This window comes from Miscanthus floridulus, chromosome 6 (assembly GCF_019320115.1).
Source record: "Miscanthus floridulus cultivar M001 chromosome 6, ASM1932011v1, whole genome shotgun sequence".
In the NCBI taxonomy this organism is placed as follows: domain Eukaryota; kingdom Viridiplantae; phylum Streptophyta; class Magnoliopsida; order Poales; family Poaceae; genus Miscanthus; species Miscanthus floridulus.
The window spans coordinates 129695146-129714428 of NC_089585.1; the positions used below are offsets into that span (position 1 = coordinate 129695146).

Genomic DNA, 19283 nt, shown 5'->3' on the forward strand with positions numbered 1-19283 from the left:
CCACTTTCGCGGGCGAGTCCGATAACGGCTCTGCGAGGTGTGGTGGCGGCTGGCAAGCACCCCGGCCCCCCTCCTCCGTCCAGATGTGGACGCAGCCGGTGCGTGCCTCCCATTGTCGCGGGCGAGTCCGGCTTTGGCTCCGTGAGGTGTGGCGGCAACCGGCCTCACCCCTCCCTCCGCGTCCATGCCGGCGTGCATCTCACCGCCTTTTGGGCGAGTCAACGGGATCACTTGAAAGGCTCTAGGCGAAAGCCTAGCTCAGATGGATCTGAGCCAGTGACGAGATCTCCTTCCTGAAGGCGTCATTGAAGAACCTCAGCTCTTACTGCAGTCTCCTGGTTCGACCCGCTCAGCACTGGCACATGACTCGGGCGAAAGCCCTGCCAAGCTTCTTGGGTGACGATGACTACGTTGCGGCGTTGTTCACCTCCTTGGAGGCATCGTCGTAGAGTTCATGTGTCTCGGTGGTGGTAGTGCTGTGTTGTTGTATGTGGTTCTGCCACTTCTCGCCCTAATGCTGGGGCAATCCTTCGATGTTGTTTTTTCTCCTTAAAAAACTATATCTGTAAATTATGAGGACGTTCAGAGCCTTGTCCTTACCCTTGTCCTTGTAGGCATTCCTGGATGACACTGGCCTTCTCCGCCCATGGACAGCTGCTATTGCCTTTTTCCTTTGCTTGTTCAATTGTTTCGTGAGCTCACTTCTTCTTCATCAGCATCTTCTGATGAGTCGTCATCGTTATCGTCATCTTCCTGGGAAAGCACCTTGCCCCAGATTCAAGCGGTTTCATAGCATCTCCACTGCCACCTGAGGGAGTTTCCAATCTGGTCCCACTGCTACAACTTGTTCCATGCTGTGCAGTGAAAAAATGTAAGAAAAATGCAATTAAAAGTTTGCTTATTCACTCTGATGGATAGATGACTAACCTCTTCAGAGAAAGTTCCAGGCACATCTGAATCCCTTGAGGCAAGATTACAATCAGGCTCATCAGAACCATCCTGAGAGACACAGCCAAAATATACTTCAATAACAGTGTCTTCTAACTAGACCAGAGACTAGCCTGACTACCGGTACAGTCTGCACATATTCAAATTAACTTGCTAGGCAGACGTACGTGGTCTATCTTCAAGGAAACCAAAGGCACAGCATCACCGACCTCCTCCTCGTCGTCGTCATCATCTGACCTGGAATCATGCCCTTCAGCATCTTCCTCAATGTACTGTAAGAAACAACAACAACAACAACAACAACAACAAAGCCTTTAAGTCCCAAACAAGTTGGGGTAGGCTAGAGTTGAAACCCAACAGAAACAATCAAGGTTCAGGCACGTGAATAGCTGTCTTCCAAGCACTCCTATCTAAGGCTAAGTCTTTAGGTATATTCCATCCTTTCAAGTCTCCTTTTATTGCCTCTACCCAAGTCAACTTCGGTCTTCCTCTGCCTCTCTTCACGTTACTATCCTGACTTAGGATTCCACTACGCACCGGTGCATCTGGAGGTCTCCGTTGCACATGTCCAAACCCAAAAAAAAAAAGTATCAGAGAGCTTAGCCAGAAAACAATCTATAAATGTATGCATGAATAACAAGTTTGCAAAGTCACCAAAAAAAAAAAAAAGAATAACAAGTTTGCAGAAACATCTGACCTACCTTCTCCATCTCCACTTGCTCTTTCCTGGTAAATCCACTGGCAGCTAGTTCCTTGTCCAAGGAACCAACAGCCTTTTTCACAGACAGAAAGGAAGGTCTGCTGTTCCCTTCATCATCGCTTTCAGATCCAGCTTGTTCTTCATTTTTCTCTGACGTCAGATTGAACCTAACAGGAAGAAAGGAAATCTCAATAAGAAAAAGGATTCTACCGAATTAGGCTGATTTGAAGCTTTTTTGCATATATTATAAACCTTTTGTTAAAGAACTTGTAGATACATTCAATGTCTCGGTCAAAAAAACTGCAAAACCAAAATCATTTTTCTTAAAAAACATACATGACACTGTCACATTAGTTATCTGAGTAAGCTACATACATTTAGGCATTACGATGAGAAACAGATACCATCTGTGGAAAGTCAATAACCGTAATTTTTTCATCATCGTCAATCTGCAAGACATTGGCATCAACGAATTTAACTATACACTGACAAATAAAAAACATTACCATATGTAGTTGAATTGTATTACTATATCACAAAACTAAGCGCTGGCAAGCTGCACCTAGAAATTATTCATACAAATGTATCCAGTTCATGTGTTTGCCACAAAAAAGTCTTGTTCCATATTATCTTATCCAGAGAAGTTTTACTTATACGAAGGATATAAAACTTATAAATCAACACAAACAAAGAAAGGAAAAAGAAGAGATGCCATGATATTGAACTCGTTAAAGTCACAATGTATCAATCCATGCTCTGCCAAACGAACGATAAGACCAAGAATTGTGTCAAAAAACATCATCTGGATTTTGTAACTCTTTCACTTGAGCACTACAGAGCATAAAGCAACTTGTATCAGGATCTGCTTGAGAGAACATACTATTCAACTAATATGAATCCACAGTTGACAAATATATGCTTACAGAGGATATCCCTGCACAAGTGACATGATCACACAATGCCGGTTGCAATCCACAGCAGTTGGAACAGGGAAACCATGGTCCCCTAAAGCCTGGAGATATAAGCAGTCAAGGATTAACCAAACAAAAAGGAAAATGAAAAGAGCACATAGCTCAGATATACAACAACAACAACATAGCCTTTCAGTCCCAAGCAACTTGGGATAGGCTAGAGTTGAAACCCACCAAGAGCCCCAAGTCACGGTTCAGGCACTTCAATAGCTGCTTTCCAAGTACTCCTATTCAAACATAGATCTCCAGGTATATCCCAAGCTTTCAAATATCTTTTTATTGCCTCCCCCCATGTCAATTTCGGTCTTCCTCTACCTCTCCTTGTATTATTAGCTTGGCTTAGGACTCCACAATGCACTGGTGCCTCTGGAGGTCTCCTTTGGACATGGTCAAACCACCTCAACCGATGTTGGACAAGGTTTTCTTCAATTGGTGCTACCTCTAGGCGATCACGTATATCATCGTTCCGAACTCGGTCCATTCTTGTGTGACCGTAAATCCATCGCAACATACGCATTTCTGCAACACTCAGTTGTTGAACATGTCGAAACTTTGTAGGCCAACATTCTACTCCATACAACATAGCCGGTCTAATCGTCGTTCTATAGAACTTGCCTTTTAGCTTTTGTGGTACCCTCTTGTCACAGAGAATGCCAGAAGCTTGTCGCCATTTGATCCACCCTATTTTGATTTTATGGCTAACGTCCGCATCAATATCTCTATCCATCTGTAGCATCGATCCCAGATACCGAAAGGTATCCTTCTTAGGCACTACTTGACCTTCCAAACTCACATCTCCCTCCTCCTGTACAACTCCGCCAAAGTCGCATCTCATGTATTCGGTTTTAGTTCTGCTCAATCTAAAACCTTTAGACTCAAGAGTCTGCCGCCATAACTCTAGTTTTCTATTTACTCCCGCCTGACTTTCGTCCACTAACACTACATCATCAGCGAACAACATACACCAAGGGATATCACCTTGTATGTTCCTGGTAACCTCATCCATTACCAAGGCAAAGAGATACGGGCTTAAGGTTGACCCTTGATGAAGTCCAATTTTAATCGGGAAGTAATATGTGTTACCATCGTTTGTTCGAACACTAGCCACAACATTGTTGTACATGTCCTTGATGAGGGTCACGTACTTTGATGGGACTTTATGTTTGTCCAAAGATCACCACATAACATTTCTTGATATCTTGTCATAAGCCTTCTCTAAGTCAATGAAAACTAAGTGGAGATCCTTCTTCTGCTCTCTAAACCGCTCCATAACCTGTCTTATTAAGAAGATTGCTTCTGTGGTTGACCTTCCGGGCATGAAACCAAATTGGTTTGTTGATATCTGCGTCGTTCCTCGCAGACGCTGCTCGATGACTCTCTCCCATAACTTCATAGTGTGGTTCATTAACTTAATTCCACGATAATTAATACAACTTTGGATATCTCCCTTGTTCTTGTAGATTGGTACCAATATGCTTCTTATCCACTTCTCAGGCATCTGGTTCTATCGAAAGATATTGTTGAATATTTTGATTAGCCATATTATAGCTATATCCCAGAGACATCTCTACATCTTGATTGGGATACCATCAGGGCCCATCGCTTTGCCCCCTTTCATCCTTTTTCAAAGCTTTTCTGACATCCGATTCTTGAATCCTCCGCACAAAGCGCATGTTAGTGTCATCAAACGAGTCGTCCAGCTGAACGGTGGTGTTCTCGTTCTCACCATTGAACAATTTATCAAAATACTCTTGTCATCTATGTCTGATCTCATCCTCCTTCACCAAAAGTTGCTCTCTCTTATCCTTTATGCACTTGACTTGGTTGAAGTCCCTTGTCTTCATATCGCGAGCCCTAGCCATCCTATAAATGTCCTTCTCTCATTCCTTCGTACTCAAACGTCGGTAAATGTCCTCATAGGCCCGCCCCTTTGCCTCACTCACCGCTCGTTTTGCAGTCTTCTTTGCCATCTTTGCTTCTCTATGTTGTTTGCACACCTGTCATGATACAAGCGCTTATAGCACTCCTTTTCCTTAATAGCCTTTTACATATTCATTCCACCACCAAGTGTCTTTCGAGTCGCATCTGCTCCCTTTGGTCACTCCAAGCACCTCTGAACCAACCTTCCGAACGCATGTTGCCATCTTCTCCCACATGCTGTTTGCATTGCCTTCATCATTCCAAGGGTCGTCTTCAATGACCTTTTCCTTAAAGACCCTTGATGCCTCCCCTTCTAATTTCCACCACTTCGTTCTAGCAACCTTACCTTGTTTGTTCCCACGAGCTTGCACCAGAAAGCGGAAGTTAGCCACCACCAGCTTGTGTTGAGTGGCCACACATTTTCCAAGTATCACCTTACAGTCCACGCATGTTCGTTTATCCCTCCTTCTTGTAAGGACAAAGTCAATTTGACTGGAGTATTGGCCGCTACTAAAGGTCACTAAATGGGACTGTCTCTTACGAAAGAAAGTGTTAGCTATCATCAAATCAAAAGCTATGGCGAATTCTAAGATTTCCTCTCCCTCCTAGTTCCTACTACCATATCCAAAACCCCCATAAACCGCCTCGAAACCTGCACTTGATGTACCTACATGGCCATTAAGATCACCTCCTATAAAGAGCTTCTCACTACTAGGGACAGCTCTAACCAAGTGATCTAAGTCTTTCCAAAAAAGCCGTTTAGCACTCTCATCATGGCCTACTTGAGGGGCATACGTACTAATTACGTTAAGACCATATCACTAATGACAAGTTTAACTAAGATGATCCTATCCCCTTGCCTTCTCACCTCCACCACACCATCCTTGAGGCTCTTATCAATCAAAACTCCTACTCCATTTTTATTTGAAGTTGTCCCTATGTACCAGAGCTTGAAGCCGGTATTGTCCACCTCCTTCGCCTTCTACCCCTTCCATTTAGTCTCTTAGACGCAAAAGATATTTACATGTCTCCTAACCGCTGTGTCCACTAACTCTCTTAACTTACCTGTAAGGGACCCTACATTCCAGCTACCCTCCGCACATAGCTCAGATATACTTAAAAGAAATAAAATGAGAAAAAAATACCTTCATAAAGGCAAATTCCTTCAAGGCTGCAAGTCGTGAGAGGTACAGCCAATTAAAGCTCATTCGGTGCCTTAGATAGTCACGCTTAGATTTCACAGCCCTAAAAGATGTCCTGCCCAACCTATGAAGCTTCATGGTGAGTACTGTACCATCCTCTGTGGCGACCTCAAATATATCTGCATATCACAGAGATATTAGAAACAACTTCATGTGTCTTTGCCACATTACTAAAACAAAGAACAAACACTATGAACACAAGTGCACAACATACCAGACTCCTTTCCAACACCGATCTGACGGCCAACTGAAGCAAAAACTCCTCGATTAACCAAAGTCTTGATGGCAAGGAAGTCATATCCTAGATAGGTGAGCCGATATCCATCATCTGTATGGAACGGAACCAATAAAGCAATAAAGACTTGGAGCTAAGTGCTACTGCACTAGCAACCCAAAATTCTATAATCATGATTAACTGTCAATGACTCACATTTAGTGGCATCATGATGCACTAGCTTGTTCTTCAAAAGATTACTCAGCACTTTGTATGTGCCTCAATGCCTAAATTCATAAAGCATAAGAACATATTCCACTGAGACGGAGTACAAATTCTTTCCACTCAGCAAACAATAGCTTCATTTGACATTTGTTTAAATGGTTAAACCAACAATAAACATTACTAACAGTAACATTAGCTGCACCGAAGCCTCCATGTTTTCAGATTCATTGTTTTCAGTATATTGATGTTTGTACAAAACTAATAGAAAACATATCTTCGTTTTTGTCTATTGAAAGGAAAAGCGGAAAGATGGAGATTTTATGCTGCTCTGTGCACCACAAGGTGGAATAGCAAACCAGAACCAAAGAAATTGCATACTGTGCAAAGTCCAAACACCCCAGTACTACCTCCAATCATCAACATGCTAAAATTGCAATTAAGTCCCCAAAAAATAATTTGGACAATATACAACCAATTAGCATCTATCCTCAGCATAGCCACAGATTGCAGGAATGTGAACAAAAACAAAATCTTACTTCAGTCCGGCAATCCTGTCGACAAGTTCTGCTGGAACAATCTCGTGCTGTGACAAGTCCAAAAAAACTAACTTAAGTCGCGGAAACCGGAGATTTAATATGTAACCGGATGCGCGGTCGAGGTGCAGGGTATTGGGGATCTTACGTTGCGCATGCCCATCTCGACGGCGGTGAGGACGCGGAAGTCGTTCTTGGCGAGGTAGCGAAGGGCGTTCACGTCAAGCTTCATGGTGTCCTCCTGCTGCAGCAGCCAGTGGCGGACCAGCCGATGATTTTTGCAAAAAGTTCGAAGTAAGCGAGCATCAAATAGCCAAATAGCTTTAAGTAGGGTTTGGGCTAGGTTCCGCACAGCAGGAAGGGAATAGAAGGGGTGGAAATACCTAGTGAGTGATCGTCGCCGGGGAAGAGACAGAAAGGCCACGGCACCTGTCGTAGGGCGGCAGCGGCGCAGAGAGGGAGACTGAGACAGAGCGGACGCGGGGTGAAGTGAACGGATGCAGCGGACGGCGGTAGCCCAGTCCGGGCCTCCAGGGTGTCCAGCCCAGGTGGAGCGCGCCCGCACGGGCCTTCTGCTGGGCCGCTCTTTTTAATCCCGTTTGTTTTGATATATTTTTTTCTTATTTCTTTCTTTCTCTCTCTTTTCATTTTTTATTATTACTCTTCTTATTTTGTACTAGCAAATATGCCCGTGCGTTGCCATGGTAGAAAAAAAACACTAACATATTCAAGTTCAATAAACAATTAAACATTATTTTTCAAGGAATAAACAATTAAACATGGTCTAAGACTTTTTTTTATTTACTATTTATTGTTGGTCAATGATCTCTATTTGCATATACAATCTATGTTCATAGTATTCGTGCGTAGACAGTCAAGTAAAATGTGTGAACGGAACAATATACATTCATAGTTGTACTTTGTAACTTGTGAATTTAGCGGCAGGAGGACATTTAACATAATTAGTGTTTGTTTTCATCTTATTCTCTTTTATCATATAACTAAATTCTTTTGGAAATAATCATCAATGTCTTGTTAAATATGTTAAATACTTGCAAAAGTAAGGCTAGTTGATGCGAACTCAACATGAAATAAGTAGTGCACAAACATTATATAATAACTAATTTTGTTGGATCATTTAGCATGTGTTTGATTCTGGGGCCATGTGGGTTGGGTTGGATCCTGATATAGGAGTACTTGTGGTCTGGTGGTAGCAAGTAGCAATTGCCCTTTTATAAACAAGCTAATGCTCATGTTAATTAATGAATAAACATTAAGGCTCCCTTTTTGGTATAATTCTATGGAACTACAGGGCCTAGGAAGGTGACCTATGTGCATCAATCTGAATTTATCAGGGAACATTTCAAGGGTATTGGCAGAGATTCCACAATGTTGAGCTGGCTGGTAAGAAATGGATCCCAGTGTATCTTCTGTCCGAACTACAGCTGAATTAATTTCTGAAGCTTGCACTATCCTTTTCATCATACAATCTAGTTCGGGCTAGACAGACTAGGCTACCCAGCTTTTCTGACCAACTTGTGTCTCTTACACAGTTCCACTTATCAATTGGATTATTGGATAACTTACTAACAATGTTTTAAGAAATAGTTCCAAACCGAAAATGCATTTGAATGATTGACGAGTAAATTTTTACAACTGCATCATTAATTCATTTTTACTAAGTACCTAATTATCAAGTATCAGTTTAGCTAACTCATTAAGCTTTTACTTTCAGCATTCTTTTGTTAAGCAGTTTTATGGGTCGGTCACTAAATCAGACTACACTACAATGCGACTTGGCTTCATCACAGTAAGGATAACACAACAAAAAACTTACTTTTTGTTCCTTTCTCAATCATAACAGGTGACAATTTTCCTTTGCAGACACATTGTAGGGCAAACCCAAAATTTGATTTCCACAGATACATGATGCGAGCTTTGGAGGCTGACTTTAAGAAGGTGGTTGGCATAAGGTAGTCCAATCAGCAAATTCATACATTTACCAGTTCATGTACCAATAGTTGTTGAGCACAATTGGTGAACCTAACCATCTTGCTTTTCTGTCTTGCCTTTTCTTACCTCTCGTAGCTGGTACTTGTGGATATTCGTTGTGGTATTCTTGTTGCTGAACATCAATGGTGAGTTTAATCTCACTTAAAGAATCATTGAAGCCTCTAATTCTGTACAGAGCTGCTTTAGCACTGCTTCTTTACTGTAGGTTACTAGTATTTGCTGTAAACCAGTACTCTTCAGTACATCCGTGTTGATGATTATATATTTATATATCTCTTGCAAATCTACAGGTTGGCATACATACTTTTGGATCTCTTTCATTCCCCTTCTTGTAAGTGTTTCTTTATAACTAAATGAGTTTCTTGGGAACTAGCTGATAGAATGTTAAAGGATCAACTAGCCATAGATCTAGCATATGTACTTACATTTGGGATAAATAGCGAGTCCTAGAACATGTACTAGTACGGGATTAACAGATAGAGTGTGTGAGTGAGAGAGAGGGGTTGCGGAGGTGCAAACCATCGGCCACCTTCGTAGAAGACGAACTAGCCATGGGGTTGCTTGACGGTGGCGCGTTGAAGCCCGGCGGTGAAGGCGCTGTCGTGGTGGCGGCGGTGCAGAGGCGGCGGTGGCTGGTGGTGGAGCTTCCCGTCGCTGACAATGCCCCCTCTCTAGATCGGCTAGGATTAGGATGTAGGTGGGGCGTCTGGCGGCTCAGGTGAACCTCGTGCCTTGTGCCCCGGCCCCCACCTTCCTTTTTTATGGCGCTGTGCGATGGGGGCCCACCAACCATGGAGCGGTTGGACGCCTCCGATCAGGGCGCGGATCCAAGGGCCCAATTGCCCGTTGGGCCAATTGGAAGATTGCAAAGTCCATTTTTGAGGAATTTCAGATCACTTCTGAATTTCGCCCTTGACACGAGACTGTGAACTTACTGGCACTTCTTTATTTGCTTCTTGCAGCTTCTGTTGGCCGTTGGCACCAAGCTAGAGCATGTCATAACTCAGTTGGCTCAAGAGGTCGCCGAGAAGCACTCCGCAATAGAGGGCGACTTGGTCGTGAATCCGTCAGATGACCACTTCTGGTTTGGACGACCAAAAATTGTCTTGTACCTGATCCACTTCATCCTCTTCCAGAACGCATTTGAGATTGCATTCTTCTTCTGGATTCTTGTAAGTGCAACCAAACTCCACAAACTACTGAGGAACTAAGATTGAAGTCTTACTGCGACTTCTTTTCTCTCTCTTTGACAGACTACCTACGGTTTCAACTCCTGCATCATGGACCACGTCCCCTTCATTGTGCCGAGGCTCGTTGTGGGGTAATTTGCAGACCTTCTGTCTCGCTACTCATCCCATTTCGAACAGTCCAAGAGCCATCAATGTGTCTCAGACTCATGATGTTAGCCTTGCAGGGCTATCATCCAGCTCCTCTGCAGCTACAGCACCCTGCCTCTGTACGCCATTGTCACGCAGGTGCGTGCCATTATACTTTCCATGAGTGATTGACTATCGTTTGGGGATTGTGGCTATTCGAAACATGGTCTGAACTATCATTCTTGTTTGCAAAGATGGGGACCTTCTTCAAGAAGGAGATCTTCGATGAGCACGTGCAGCAGAGCCTCGTGGGCTGGGCGCAGAAGGCCAAGAAGAGGAAAGCGCTCAAGAACAATGGCAATGGCAGCATTGGCGCGGCCGAATCGGTATCGGCACATCCATCTGCGAGGCTCGAACTGATGAGACGAGCTGTCGCTCTTGAAGAAGGCAGTGCCGGTGCTAACGGGAGTGAAGCCAGTGCCGCCGAGCTGCAGAACAGGAGCCTGTAGCAAACACCCGGCAGAGCGTCAGAAGATGCAGTATTTCTGTACGCGAGCCATATGCTGTATGGCTATTTAGCCAGATGGTGCAGTGTGATACTCCGTATGATGATTTGTATGCTTTTTTTGTATTGACTTTGAGCTTGAGGCGTGTTATGGAGTGGGAAGCATTCTGTAGTGTTGTGCTCGTTTAGGCCAGATCGGAGACGCCTCGCGCGCTCCAGGCGCGCAAGGCCAGAAAGGGAGAAACTACATCCCTGAGGCCTGACTCCTGAGCGCTACCAGGGCTGCATTGCATTGTGAAAGGAAGAAGAAGAAAACATGAAAAAGCAAACAGACGCTGCTGAGCAAGTAAATACTACTCCCCCCATTCCAAATTATAAAAAGTTTTGACATAACTTTTGCTATGCACCCGACACATGTAAAATTAATGTATCAAGAAAAGTTAAAACATCTTATAATATGGGATGGAGCACCACACAGGGAAGCCGGGTTGTGCTGACTAGGCAGCTCCCAAACATGTATTCTCAGATATTCAGTTGGTAGCCATAAGCATCACTGAGAGGATCTCATCAGAACCGTGTACAAAAGGTATACGACATAACAAAAAAAAGCCGGAGTTGATTCTAGTACGGGGGTCCTTCGGTCCTACAAGCAATACAAAATCCTAACACACCTACAACTTCATCTATTTCAAGCATTGCCGCAAAGAGGCACTGCAGACATTCAACCATCACCACTTGTACTCCTGCCTCTGGATCTCGGAGTTTATGGTGCCCTTACCCTTGTCCTTGTAGGCATTCCTGGATGACACTGGCCTTCTCCGCCCATGGACAGCTGCTATTGCCTTTTTCCTTTGCTTGTTCAATTGTTTCGTGAGCTCAGCATCTTCTTCTTCATCAGCATCTTCTGATGAGTCGTCATTGTTATCGTCATCTTCCTGGGAAAGCACCTTGCCCCCAGATTCAAGCGGTTTCATAGCATCTCCATTGCCACCTGAGGGAGTTTCCAATCTGGCCCCACTGCTACAACTTGTTCCATGCTGTGCAGTGAAAAAATGTAAGAAAAATGCAATTAAAAGTTTGCTTATTCACTCTGATGGATAGATGACTAACCTCTTCAGAGAAAGTTCCAGGCACATCTGAATCCCTTGAGGCAAGATTACAATCAGGCTCATCAGAACCATCCTGAGAGACACAGCCAAAATATACTTCAATAACAGTGTCTTCTAACTAGACCAGAGACTAGCCTGACTACCGGTACAGTCTGCACATATTCAAATTAACTTGCTAGGCAGACGTACGTGGTCTATCTTCAAGGAAACCAAAGGCACAGCATCACCGACCTCCTCCTCGTCGTCGTCGTCGTCATCTGACCTGGAATCATGCCCTTCAGCATCTTCCTCAATGTACTGTAAGAAAGTTCACCAAAAAAAAAAACAGTATCAGAGAGCTTAGCCAGAAAACAATCTATAAATGTATGCATGAATAACAAGTTTGCAAAGTCACCAAAAAAAAAGAATAACAAGTTTGCAGAAACATTACCTACCTTCTCCATCTCCACTTGCTCTTTCCTGGTAAATCCACTGGCAGCTAGTTCCTTGTCCAAGGAACCAACAGCCTTTTTCACAGACAGAAAGGAAGGTCTGCTGTTCCCTTCATCAACGCTTTCAGATCCAGCTTGTTCTTCATTTTTCTCTGACGTCAGATTGAACCTAACAGGAAGAAAGGAAATCTCAATAAGAAAAAGGATTCTACCGAATTAGGCTGATTTGAAGCTTTTTTGCATATATTATAAACCTTTTGTTAAAGAACTTGTAGATACATTCAATGTCTCCGGTCAAAAAAACTGCAAAACCAAAATCATTTTTCTTAAAAAACATACATGACACTGTCACATTAGTTATCTGAGTAAGCTACATACATTTAGGCATTACGATGAGAAACAGATACCATCTGTGGAAAGTCAATAACTGTAATTTTTTCATCATCGTCAATCTGCAAGACATTGGCATCAACGAATTTAACTATACACTGACAAATAAAAAACATTACCATATGTAGTTGAATTGTATTACTATATCACAAAACTAAGCGCTGGCAAGCTGCACCTAGAAATTATTCATACAAATGTATCCAGTTCATGTGTTTGCCACAAAAAAGTCTTGTTCCATATTATCTTATCCAGAGAAGTTTTACTTATACGAAGGATATAAAACTTATAAATCAACACAAACAAAGAAAGGAAAAAGAAGAGATGCCATGATATTGAACTCGTTAAAGTCACAATGTATCAATCCATGCTCTGCCAAACGAACGATAAGACCAAGAATTGTGTCAAAAAACATCATCTGGATTTTGTAACTCTTTCACTTGAGCACTACAGAGCATAAAGCAACTTGTATCAGGATCTGCTTGAGAGAACATACTATTCAACTAATATGAATCCACAGTTGACAAATATATGCTTACAGAGGATATCCCTGCACAAGTGACATGATCACACAATGCCGGTTGCAATCCACAGCAGTTGGAACAGGGAAACCATGGTCCCCTAAAGCCTGGAGATATAAGCAGTCAAGGATTAACCAAACAAAAAGGAAAATGAAAAGAGCACATAGCTCAGATATACAACAACAACAACATAGCCTTTCAGTCCTAAGCAACTTGGGATAGGCTAGAGTTGAAACCCACCAAGAGCCCCAAGTCACGGTTCAGGCACTTCAATAGCTGCTTTCCAAGTACTCCTATTCAAACATAGATCTCCAGGTATATCCCAAGCTTTCAAATATCTTTTTATTGCCTCCCCCCATGTCAATTTCGGTCTTCCTCTACCTCTCCTTGTATTATTAGCTTGGCTTAGGACTCCACAATGCACTGGTGCCTCTGGAGGTCTCCTTTGGACATGGTCAAACCACCTCAACCGATGTTGGACAAGGTTTTCTTCAATTGGTGCTACCTCTAGGCGATCACGTATATCATCGTTCCGAACTCGGTCCATTCTTGTGTGACCGTAAATCCATCGCAACATACGCATTTCTGCAACACTCAGTTGTTGAACATGTCGAAACTTTGTAGGCCAACATTCTACTCCATACAACATAGCCGGTCTAATCGTCGTTCTATAGAACTTGCCTTTTAACTTTTGTGGTGCCCTCTTGTCACAGAGAATGCTAGAAGCTTGTCGCCATTTGATCCACCCTATTTTGATTTTATGGCTAACGTCCGCATCAATATCTCCTATCCATCTGTAGCATCGATCCCAGATACCGAAAGGTATCCTTCTTAGGCACTACTTGACCTTCCAAACTCACATCTCCCTCCTCCTGTACAACTCCGCCAAAGTCGCATCTCATGTATTCGGTTTTAGTTCTGCTCAATCTAAAACCTTTAGACTCAAGAGTCTGCCGCCATAACTCTAGTTTTCTATTTACTCCCGCCTGACTTTCGTCCACTAACACTACATCATCAGCGAACAACATACACCAAGGGATATCACCTTGTATGTTCCTGGTAACCTCATCCATTACCAAGGCAAAGAGATACGGGCTTAAGGTTGACCCTTGATGAAGTCCAATTTTAATCGGGAAGTAATATGTGTTACCATCGTTTGTTCGAACACTAGCCACAACATTGTTGTACATGTCCTTGATGAGGGTCACGTACTTTGATGGGACTTTATGTTTGTCCAAAGATCACCACATAACATTTCTTGATATCTTGTCATAAGCCTTCTCTAAGTCAATGAAAACTAAGTGGAGATCCTTCTTCTGCTCTCTAAACCGCTCCATAACCTGTCTTATTAAGAAGATTGCTTCTGTGGTTGACCTTCCGGGCATGAAACCAAATTGGTTTGTTGATATCTGCGTCGTTCCTCGCAGACGCTGCTCGATGACTCTCTCCCATAACTTCATAGTGTGGTTCATTAACTTAATTCCACGATAATTAATACAACTTTGGATATCTCCCTTGTTCTTGTAGATTGGTACCAATATGCTTCTTATCCACTTCTCAGGCATCTGGTTCTATCGAAAGATATTGTTGAATATTTTGATTAGCCATATTATAGCTATATCCCAGAGACATCTCTACATCTTGATTGGGATACCATCAGGGCCCATCGCTTTGCCCCCTTTCATCCTTTTTCAAAGCTTTTCTGACATCCGATTCTTGAATCCTCCGCACAAAGCGCATGTTAGTGTCATCAAACGAGTCGTCCAGCTGAACGGTGGTGTTCTCGTTCTCACCATTGAACAATTTATCAAAATACTCTTGTCATCTATGTCTGATCTCATCCTCCTTCACCAAAAGTTGCTCTCTCTTATCCTTTATGCACTTGACTTGGTTGAAGTCCCTTGTCTTCATATCGCGAGCCCTAGCCATCCTATAAATGTCCTTCTCTCATTCCTTCGTACTCAAACGTCGGTAAATGTCCTCATAGGCCCGCCCCTTTGCCTCACTCACCGCTCGTTTTGCAGTCTTCTTTGCCATCTTTGCTTCTCTATGTTGTTTGCACACCTGTCATGATACAAGCGCTTATAGCACTCCTTTTCCTTAATAGCCTTTTACATATTCATTCCACCACCAAGTGTCTTTCGAGTCGCATCTGCTCCCTTTGGTCACTCCAAGCACCTCTGAACCAACCTTCCGAACGCATGTTGCCATCTTCTCCCACATGCTGTTTGCATTGCCTTCATCATTCCAAGGGTCGTCTTCAATGACCTTTTCCTTAAAGACCCTTGATGCCTCCCCTTCTAATTTCCACCACTTCGTTCTAGCAACCTTACCTTGTTTGTTCCCACGAGCTTGCACCAGAAAGCGGAAGTTAGCCACCACCAGCTTGTGTTGAGTGGCCACACATTTTCCAAGTATCACCTTACAGTCCACGCATGTTCGTTTATCCCTCCTTCTTGTAAGGACAAAGTCAATTTGACTGGAGTATTGGCCGCTACTAAAGGTCACTAAATGGGACTGTCTCTTACGAAAGAAAGTGTTAGCTATCATCAAATCAAAAGCTATGGCGAATTCTAAGATTTCCTCTCCCTCCTAGTTCCTACTACCATATCCAAAACCCCCATAAACCGCCTCGAAACCTGCACTTGATGTACCTACATGGCCATTAAGATCACCTCCTATAAAGAGCTTCTCACTACTAGGGACAGCTCTAACCAAGTGATCTAAGTCTTTCCAAAAAAGCCGTTTAGCACTCTCATCATGGCCTACTTGAGGGGCATACGTACTAATTACGTTAAGACCATATCACTAATGACAAGTTTAACTAAGATGATCCTATCCCCTTGCCTTCTCACCTCCACCACACCATCCTTGAGGCTCTTATCAATCAAAACTCCTACTCCATTTTTATTTGAAGTTGTCCCTATGTACCAGAGCTTGAAGCCGGTATTGTCCACCTCCTTCGCCTTCTACCCCTTCCATTTAGTCTCTTAGACGCAAAAGATATTTACATGTCTCCTAACCGCTGTGTCCACTAACTCTCTTAACTTACCTGTAAGGGACCCTACATTCCAGCTACCCTCCGCACATAGCTCAGATATACTTAAAAGAAATAAAATGAGAAAAAAATACCTTCATAAAGGCAAATTCCTTCAAGGCTGCAAGTCGTGAGAGGTACAGCCAATTAAAGCTCATTCGGTGCCTTAGATAGTCACGCTTAGATTTCACAGCCCTAAAAGATGTCCTGCCCAACCTATGAAGCTTCATGGTGAGTACTGTACCATCCTCTGTGGCGACCTCAAATATATCTGCATATCACAGAGATATTAGAAACAACTTCATGTGTCTTTGCCACATTACTAAAACAAAGAACAAACACTATGAACACAAGTGCACAACATACCAGACTCCTTTCCAACACCGATCTGACGGCCAACTGAAGCAAAAACTCCTCGATTAACCAAAGTCTTGATGGCAAGGAAGTCATATCCTAGATAGGTGAGCCGATATCCATCATCTGTATGGAACGGAACCAATAAAGCAATAAAGACTTGGAGCTAAGTGCTACTGCACTAGCAACCCAAAATTCTATAATCATGATTAACTGTCAATGACTCACATTTAGTGGCATCATGATGCACTAGCTTGTTCTTCAAAAGATTACTCAGCACTTTGTATGTGCCTCAATGCCTAAATTCATAAAGCATAAGAACATATTCCACTGAGACGGAGTACAAATTCTTTCCACTCAGCAAACAATAGCTTCATTTGACATTTGTTTAAATGGTTAAACCAACAATAAACATTACTAACAGTAACATTAGCTGCACCGAAGCCTCCATGTTTTCAGATTCATTGTTTTCAGTATATTGATGTTTGTACAAAACTAATAGAAAACATATCTTCGTTTTTGTCTATTGAAAGGAAAAGCGGAAAGATGGAGATTTTATGCTGCTCTGTGCACCACAAGGTGGAATAGCAAACCAGAACCAAAGAAATTGCATACTGTGCAAAGTCCAAACACCCCAGTACTACCTCCAATCATCAACATGCTAAAATTGCAATTAAGTCCCCAAAAAATAATTTGGACAATATACAACCAATTAGCATCTATCCTCAGCATAGCCACAGATTGCAGGAATGTGAACAAAAACAAAATCTTACTTCAGTCCGGCAATCCTGTCGACAAGTTCTGCTGGAACAATCTCGTGCTGTGACAAGTCCAAAAAAACTAACTTAAGTCGCGGAAACCGGAGATTTAATATGTAACCGGATGCGCGGTCGAGGTGCAGGGTATTGGGGATCTTACGTTGCGCATGCCCATCTCGACGGCGGTGAGGACGCGGAAGTCGTTCTTGGCGAGGTAGCGAAGGGCGTTCACGTCAAGCTTCATGGTGTCCTCCTGCTGCAGCAGCCAGTGGCGGACCAGCCGATGATTTTTGCAAAAAGTTCGAAGTAAGCGAGCATCAAATAGCCAAATAGCTTTAAGTAGGGTTTGGGCTAGGTTCCGCACAGCAGGAAGGGAATAGAAGGGGTGGAAATACCTAGTGAGTGATCGTCGCCGGGGAAGAGACAGAAAGGCCACGGCACCTGTCGTAGGGCGGCAGCGGCGCAGAGAGGGAGACTGAGACAGAGCGGACGCGGGGTGAAGTGAACGGATGCAGCGGACGGCGGTAGCCCAGTCCGGGCCTCCAGGGTTGTCCAGCCCAGGTGGAGCGCGCCCGCACGGGCCTTCTGCTGGGCCGCTCTTTTTAATCCCGTTTGTTTTGATATATTTTTTTCTTATTTCTTTCTTTCTCTCTCTTTTCATTTTTTATTATTACTCTTCTTTATTTTGTACTAGCAAATATGCCCGTGCGTTGCCATGGTAGAAAAAAAACACTAACATATTCAAGTTCAATAAACAATTAAACATTATTTTTCAAGGAATAAACAATTAAACATGGTCTAAGACTTTTTTTTATTTACTATTTATTGTTGGTCAATGATCTCTATTTGCATATACAATCTATGTTCATAGTATTCGTGCGTAGACAGTCAAGTAAAATGTGTGAACGGAACAATATACATTCATAGTTGTACTTTGTAACTTGTGAATTTAGCGGCAGGAGGACATTTAACATAATTAGTGTTTGTTTTCATCTTATTCTCTTTTATCATATAACTAAATTCTTTTGGAAATAATCATCAATGTCTTGTTAAATATGTTAAATACTTGCAAAAGTAAGGCTAGTTGATGCGAACTCAACATGAAATAAGTAGTGCACAAACATTATATAATAACTAATTTTGTTGGATCATTTAGCATGTGTTTGATTCTGGGGCCATGTGGGTTGGGTTGGATCCATCCCAGTTTTAAGGGTCCGGTTGAACCCGCATTGTGTTTGGTTCGAGAGTTGGAGTCATTCTATTTTTTTGTTTGGTTCGAGGGATGGAGTAGGTTAGGATGGATGGCATCTTTAACACTGTCACTTGCTATTTACGTGGGACCTAGCTGTCAGCCAGCTTCAACCCATCTTCCACCTCTCATCGTTGCCCAGCCAGAGGCGCAGAGCACCGTGTGGCCCCAACGCTCTGCCTCGGCAGTTAGCGCTCGCCCGCTCCGGTGGCCTACACCTCCCCGCATCCGCTTGCCGCACACCCAAGCCAGGCCTGCGCGCGTTCGGCTCCACATCTCGCGCCAGCGTTGACCCACCCCGCATCCCGCGTCCGCTTGCCGCGCGCCCAAGCCAAACCTGCATGCGTCTGGCCTCCACATCTTGCGCCGCGCCTCCCCGCCTCGGTGGCTAGCACCGTCCCGCACCGCGCATCCGCCCACTGCCGCCCCAGCCAGGCCCGCCCGTGTCCAAGCGAGAAAGAAGGGAAGAAACGGAGTCGCGGTGGCGTCGAAGTGGGTCGAGCCGGTCCGCTCGATTTGGAGAAACCAACTGAACTTGCATCTACTGGGAATATTCCCTATGCGGGTCGAACCCAACCCAGACATCCTAGAACCAAACACCTCTAAATCTAGATTCGACCCACCCCAACCCAATCCAACCCTCCAACCAAGCACATACTTAACAACCCAAAAAAGGGTCACGGTTTATTTGTGCTTCACGTCAAGGTAAAGCAAGTGCTCTAGGAACGCACTGAAAACAGTTGAAGCAGGTTTGTGCCAGGTTTAGCATTGGGCTTTTACCCTAGTCAACGTAAGAAAGTACTGACCTGATCCTTTCAATTTCAATTTTGGATTTAACTCCGGTGATACATCCACAGACTTAAAGGGTAGGGCAACTCACCAGCCCCCTA

At 43.5% G+C, this 19283-nt stretch overlaps 1 protein-coding gene and 2 pseudogenes across 2 annotated transcripts; 1 reads left to right on the plus strand and 2 right to left on the minus strand.

The window, feature by feature from the left end:
* Nucleotides 1-468: 468 nt before the first annotated feature.
* Nucleotides 469-6995, minus strand: LOC136456966 (serine/threonine-protein kinase rio2-like; annotated as a pseudogene).
* Nucleotides 6996-7912: 917 nt separating this feature from the next.
* Nucleotides 7913-10430, plus strand: LOC136456967 (MLO-like protein 1). Of its 2 annotated transcripts, none has more exons than XR_010759621.1 (8): nt 7913-8117; nt 8449-8523; nt 8598-8686; nt 8802-8851; nt 9017-9057; nt 9689-9898; nt 9980-10201; nt 10297-10376. XR_010759621.1 is itself a non-coding variant. In XM_066456986.1 (8 exons), exons 1-8 carry the CDS (start codon nt 8103-8105, stop codon nt 10232-10234), a joined length of 642 nt encoding a protein of 213 aa, XP_066313083.1. In that variant the 5' UTR covers nt 7913-8102; the 3' UTR covers nt 10235-10430. The 2 variants fall into 2 exon arrangements, 1 of the variants encoding a protein (XP_066313083.1); XM_066456986.1 differs by having other exon boundaries at nt 9980-10047; nt 10141-10430.
* An 809-nt stretch (nt 10431-11239) lies between these two features.
* Nucleotides 11240-17438, minus strand: LOC136456969 (serine/threonine-protein kinase rio2-like; annotated as a pseudogene).
* Nucleotides 17439-19283: the final 1845 nt, after the last annotated feature.

Coding starts and splice junctions, on each gene's coding strand:
- LOC136456967 (XM_066456986.1), top strand. Junction 9,899..9,979: donor CATTCTTCTTCTGGATTCTT/GTAAGTGCAACC, acceptor TCTCTTTGACAG/ACTACCTACGGTTTCAACTC. Junction 10,048..10,140: donor GTGCCGAGGCTCGTTGTGGG/GTAATTTGCAGA, acceptor TTAGCCTTGCAG/GGCTATCATCCAGCTCCTCT.